Source organism: Poecilia reticulata, linkage group LG16 (genome assembly GCF_000633615.1).
Source record: "Poecilia reticulata strain Guanapo linkage group LG16, Guppy_female_1.0+MT, whole genome shotgun sequence".
Classification (NCBI taxonomy): domain Eukaryota; kingdom Metazoa; phylum Chordata; class Actinopteri; order Cyprinodontiformes; family Poeciliidae; genus Poecilia; species Poecilia reticulata.
This window is the reverse complement of record NC_024346.1, coordinates 948,995-954,800: the sequence shown is the minus strand read 5'-3', so window position 1 is coordinate 954,800 and position 5,806 is coordinate 948,995. Positions and strand designations below refer to the sequence as shown.

General features: G+C 52.5%; 1 protein-coding gene across 1 annotated transcript in view; it reads left to right on the top strand.

The window, feature by feature from the left end:
- Window positions 1-4,377, top strand: part of arhgef2b (rho/rac guanine nucleotide exchange factor (GEF) 2b) — a 13,546-nt gene extending 9,169 nt beyond the window's left edge. Inside the window, exons 9-22 of the mRNA XM_008430572.2 lie at window positions 65-190; window positions 299-416; window positions 488-736; window positions 937-1,013; window positions 1,126-1,298; window positions 1,384-1,451; window positions 1,543-1,752; window positions 1,840-1,917; window positions 1,986-2,041; window positions 2,372-2,413; window positions 2,539-2,589; window positions 2,667-2,945; window positions 3,013-3,160; window positions 3,228-4,377. Coding sequence (XP_008428794.1) covers window positions 65-190; window positions 299-416; window positions 488-736; window positions 937-1,013; window positions 1,126-1,298; window positions 1,384-1,451; window positions 1,543-1,752; window positions 1,840-1,917; window positions 1,986-2,041; window positions 2,372-2,413; window positions 2,539-2,589; window positions 2,667-2,945; window positions 3,013-3,160; window positions 3,228-3,262 — 1,710 coding nt within the window. The 3' untranslated portion in view covers window positions 3,263-4,377. The remainder of the gene's footprint in view (window positions 1-64; window positions 191-298; window positions 417-487; window positions 737-936; window positions 1,014-1,125; window positions 1,299-1,383; window positions 1,452-1,542; window positions 1,753-1,839; window positions 1,918-1,985; window positions 2,042-2,371; window positions 2,414-2,538; window positions 2,590-2,666; window positions 2,946-3,012; window positions 3,161-3,227) is intronic.
- The last annotated feature ends 1,429 nt before the right edge of the window (window positions 4,378-5,806 follow it).

The following is a 5,806-nucleotide window of genomic DNA, read 5'->3' as shown; positions in this document are numbered from 1 at the left end:
GTGTGTGTGTGTGTGTGTGTGCGTGTGTGTGTGTGTGTGCGTGTGTGTGTGTGTGTGTGTGCAGTTTTCAGGTCAGTGTGCCGAAGACATGAAGAAGCTTTACTCCGAGTTCTGCAGCCGCCACCCCAAAGCAGTGAAACTCTACAAAGAAGTGCTGAACCGAGACCGCAGGCTGCAGCAGTTCATCAGGGTGAGGAGCAGAACCAGATTCACTCCGGTTCACACTGACTGAACTGGATTAAAGTGGGCGCTGCTGGACGGTATCCAGATTAAACCGGTTTCTTTCTGTGTTAATCAGCGGGTTTGTCGTGGTCCTCTGCTGCGTCGCCATGGTGTCCAGGAATGCATCCTGCTGGTCACCCAGCGGATCACCAAATACCCGGTTCTGATCCAGAGGATCCTGGACAACACCAAAGGTGAGGCTCCGCCCCCACACCAGGTGCTCCTCCCACCCGGTGGTGGCGTTGACCCGCTCTGCCCCCTGCAGGCTGTCCGGATGAGCGGCGAGACCTGCAAGAGGCCCTGGTCCTCCTGAAGGAGCTGATCGGCTCGGTGGATCAGGAGGTTCTGGAGCTGGACCGGAACCGGAGGCTGCAGGAGGTCCAGGCCCGGTTGGACCCGCGGGCCCAGGCTGAGGTGAAGGGAGGCGGCGCCTTCAGAGGGGGAGAGCTGCTGAGGAGGAAGCTGCTCCACGAGGGGACGCTCACCTGGAAGGTGCAGGGCTCCAGGATGAAAGGTAGGCGGGGCGGGGACACCTGACTGATACCTGGGGGACACCAGACTGATACCTGGGGGACACCTGACTGATACCTGGGGGACACCTGACTGATACCTGGGGGACANGACTGATACCTGGGGGACACCTGACTGATACCTGGGGGACACCTGACTGATACCTGGGGGACACCTGTTGACAACCCTCACTGCTCTCTCCAGATGTGCAGGTCTTGCTGATGTCAGACATCTTAGTTTTCCTCCAGGAAAAGGACCAGAAGTTCAGTTTTGCGTCACTGGTGAGTCACACCTGATCTCACCTTTATCACCTTTAAAAACCTGTGAACTTGGGTTTGTCTCTGAGGGACCCTGTCCTCTGTCTTTTCACCTGTCTGTCCTCCTGTGTCTCAGGACAAGTCCCCTGTGGTTTCCCTGACCAAGCTGATCGTCAGAGAAGTAGCCAATCAGGAAAAAGGGATGTACCTGATCAGTGACTCCGCCCCTCCTGAGATGTACGAGCTGTACGCTTCGTCCAAAGACGACCGGAAGACGTGGATGAGCTGCATCCAGAAGGTCGCTCAGAGGTCAGTGCGACGCCCAGCTACAGTGAACCTGCAGTTCCTTCTTGTTCTGAACTGGTTTGTAAAACTCGTCACGTTTTCTTTGCAGCTGTCCTTCCAGAGACGAGTTTCCTCTCATTGAGACTGAAGACAAAGCTTTACAGCGCCGCCTCAGAGGTACTGATGCTGCTCCTGGTGACCTCTGACCCTGAGTGAAGTCAGGTCCTAATGTCCCTCTGTCCCTCCTCTTCCTCGTCTGTCTCCACAGCTGACATCCAGCAGAAGGACAAGGAGGTCCTGGAGCTCCTGCAGGAGCGGGCCACCTTGTTCTCCGACCTGGTCCAGGCCACGGCGCGAGAAGACGGAGAGGAGCGGCATGCGGAGGCAAAGACCTCCTCCTCTAACCGGAACCTGTTCCGAGCCGACACGCCGCACGCTCCCAAAGCAGAACCGCTCCTCCTGGCCGCCATCGGAGAAGGTGAGGAGGCTCTGCTTAGCTGGCTGGACCGGCTTGGACATCTGCTTGGTCCTTGTTGGTTCTGGTTGAATCTGTTTCTTGTTTCAGTCGACAAGCTGGCAGCGCTGCTGTCTGACACCAGCAATCAGAAATCCTCCGTAACCAATGGCAACCAGGACATCAGCAGTGAGTCACACCTGTTCTGCTCTTTACCTGGCGTGGTTCCGACCTCCTCTCACCTGTTTCTCTTTCAGATGGGGATTCGGGTTCTGTCCACGGCTCTTTTAAACTYAACAACAGCTCCTCCAAGGTAAAGCTCCGTCCACCAGAACTCTGTTGCTTCTACTCAGTCTGAGCCGGTTCTGGTCCAGTGTAGGTTTGGTTTAGGTTTGCAGATCATTGATGAAGGTTCTGACTGGTCCCAGTTGGGGTGTTGTCATGGCAACAGGAGCAGCTGCACCTTTGTGGTTTCGCTCTGCGGTTCTAGGCGGGTCCGTTTGTTCTCAGCTGGCCGGCGATCCAAAATGGTTCTGTTTCAGCGAGTCATCTGGAGTTGGCTGATAAGAGCTGGGCTCGACCCGGTTCATCAGAGTGTGTGTGACCGTGAAGGTTCTGGTTCTGACCCGGTTTCATGTTTCAGGACCGGAACGGAAACCAGCTGCAGGAACGGACCCTGAACGAGGTAACTACTACTTCCTGTTTCTGCTTCGACCAATCAGCTTTCAGTTGGCTCAGAGGCTAGGCTGAGCCGCAGCATCAGAACCCGGTTCTGGGTCTGACCCAGTTCTGACCGCTTTGTGTCAACAGGAAGTGCGTCAGCGGCTGGTCGGGCTCAGCACGCAGCTTCACGCCCTGCAGGTCCGTTCCTCCAGTCTCAAAGCGTTTCCTGTTGAAGCAGGAAGTGATGTAACGGCTGTGTTTGGCTCCGCCCCCAGGCGGCGGTGATCCGGCAGGACTCGATCCTGGAGCTGTCGGCGGGCGCCGCCCCCACGGCCGGCCCGGGCTCCGCCCCCCGCCTGGTGCGGTCGATGTCGCGCGATGCGGCGCTGGACGCCAGCGGCGAGGTGGTGCTGCTGCGGCGGCAGGTGGAGCTGCTGCAGGAGGAGCTGTCGCGGCTGCGTCTGAAGGCGGAGGAGGGCGGCAAGAAGGGGGCGGGCTCCGGAAAGAAGAAGAAGAAGAACAAAGGGAAGGGCGACGCCTCCAAGGACCAACAGGTGCGTCCGGATAGCCAGGTGATGCGGCGCGGCGAACAGCGCTGAGGTCCGTTGTGTCTCCCCGCAGGTCGACAGGAAGCCGGAGGCCGAGCCGCCCGCCGTCGCCCCGTTGGCCGTAGAGGATCCTGTCGACCAGTTAGATGGCCTGGAGGAGGGGCCTGAGGAGGAGGAGGAGGAAGTGATGAAGATCTCGCCACGCTCCGACAGTCCCAGAGGTCAGTACCGCCGTCACCGCTGGGCGCCTCACTGTCACCATGGTAACCGCCGCTCTGTGACCCCCAGATCTCCAGGACATTCCCGAGGAGAGCGAGAGCTAACCTCCCAGTGGATTTCGTCGCCACGATGTCATTGTGATGTCACCGTCTCTACCAGAGATCCACTCGCTGTCGGACATTTTCCTTGAACATTTCCTAAATTTTCTGTTCGATACAGGAAGTGTAACCATGACAACTGTTTACTGATCATGTCTGCTGGAGGGGGAGGGGCTTACAGAGAGGGCGGGGCTTACAGAGGCTGTGGTCAGCTCTGATTGGAGGCCATAGGGCCAGTGGGCGGAGTTTGTGTGTCTCAGTCCAAAGTTCAAAATCTGCTTCAAAAAAAAGCTTCAGGCGATCGGCCATCCTGGGAGCTGGACACCAGTACAGCTTACTGGGAGCTACTGGGAGGGTCAGGGGGAAAAGAAGCTGGAGTGAAAACAGGAAATGCTGCTTGGCAGGATTTCAATTATTAAAACGAGAGACTGATCAATAAGTAATAATTGATTTGGCCTGATAGGAACGCTGATTCAGCAGATCTCAGAGCGGACCGACCTGCTGACCTTCACTGGAAGCAGAAACGCTTCTGTTCCTGGGTCAGAGCCAAACATGAGACACATGAACGGTCACCACACTACATTACCCAGAAGGCCTTTGGAGCTGCAGCCTGACTGTGGAAACTTTATTTAAACAGAAGTAGTTTTAGAAACTTTTATTCTGTTTGTTACGTCTGAATATTTAGCTTCAAAATCTGTTCCAGGTTCAGGTGAAGCCAAAAAGTTTTTAATACAGCAGCAGGGTGGGAGAGATGGGGACTGGGAGGACTGGGAGGACTGGGAGGACTGGGAGGACTGGGAGGTCTGCATGGGTCACAGCTGCTGTACATTAGCATGTTAGCATGGCTGTTTTTTCTATAAGGGTTAATTAACCAGTTTGTGTCAACATGATGATGATGATGATGATGATGAGGTCACATGATGTAAACACTATGAACCTGCTGATGGACACAAACGACTCCAGCTGCTTCAGCTGATGAAGAAGAAGATGAAGGTTTCCTGTCCAGAACATTTCAGAGAATTTACAGAAACATCTGGAAGATCCAGAAGAAGAACCTGAAACTTTTCAGGAACTGATGATTGATTATTGATTTCTGCTGAATATAAAAACCTCAGAAACTTCCTGTCTGCTGTTATTTGGATGGATGGATGGATGATGAGGGGTGCAAGTGGCACAGTTGGTTGCCTTGCAGCAAGAAGGTTCTGGGTTTGATTCCCGGCCCGGGTCTTTCTGCATGTTCTCCCTGTGCATGGTGGGTTCTTCTCTTCCTCCCACAGTCCAAAAACATGACTATGATGTAAATTAGCCTCCCTAGGAGTGAGTGAGTGTGTGGTTGTCTCTCTCTGTGTTGCCCTGCGAGAGACAGGTGACCTGTCCAGGTGACCCCGCCTCTCGCCCCAAACATTCGCAGGAGAAGCACCAGCACCTCCTGGCCCACTGGGAACAAGGGTGGAAGAAAATGGATGGATGATGAGAAGCTAACTGACTAGCGACCGGTTCATGTTCCTGCTGTCAGGATGAAGCTAACAACGGCCGAGGCGTTCCTCACAGTTCATCATCTGGAGCCCAGAAATTTCATTTAAAGGTGCAGCCATTTTGTTCTGTTTATGGGGGAATTATTAAATAAACTTATTTTGATTGAAAATATGTTTTTTTATATTAATGAACCTGAAGACAGATGGGTCCCACATGAATGGGTCCCTCTGAACATCAGGAACAGCTGATCCCAAACTCCAGCTTACGCCAGATAGATCGATCTATATATCACATAATCTAAATCAATGTTGGGGAATAATTACAACTTTTTAAGATAGATATAGATAGATAGATAGATAGATAGATAGATAGATAGATAGATAGATAGATAGATAGATAGATAGATAGATAGATAGTCTTTGGTTGGATGAATAAAATCCTGCCTAGAATCAGTATCTGTTGGCGACCAGTAGCATGGAAAGAACAGACCCTCATGGCAGCTCAATAGGCGCCTATTGAGATTTAGGGCGGCCATCTTGGAGAGGTCGACCGCTCCACTCAGCCTTATACGTTTGACAGCCACAATGACGTATCAGCGCATTTAATTAATCATAACTAAATGGTAAACAGATATTCAGGATTATTCAAACAGCTATCGCAGCTACATTTACAAGGAAATTTATGCTTTAAGTACTTTTGAATTGATTGATACTTGGTTCAGGGTATTTAAATATTCATAGTGGGGAAAACAATAGATTTGGAATTTATATATAAAAATAAAAAAGAATTCCCTTCTCACCCTCCGCGGGTGGTCTCTCTCTCTCTCTCTCTCTCTCTCTCTCTCTCTCTCTCTCCCAGAGCTTGAGGGTTCTGCGCAGCATCTTGAGACCACTTTGATCTCGGGGCTTCCAGTCCATATTCTGCACAGATGTTTTAAAAAATTCCCTTCTCACCCTCCGCGGGTGGTCTGTTTCATCCTCTGAGCTCGGGTCCTCTACCAGAGGCCTGGGAGCTTGAGGTTCTCCTCCAGTATCTTGGCTGTGCCTAGAACTGCACATTTCTGGACTGAGATGT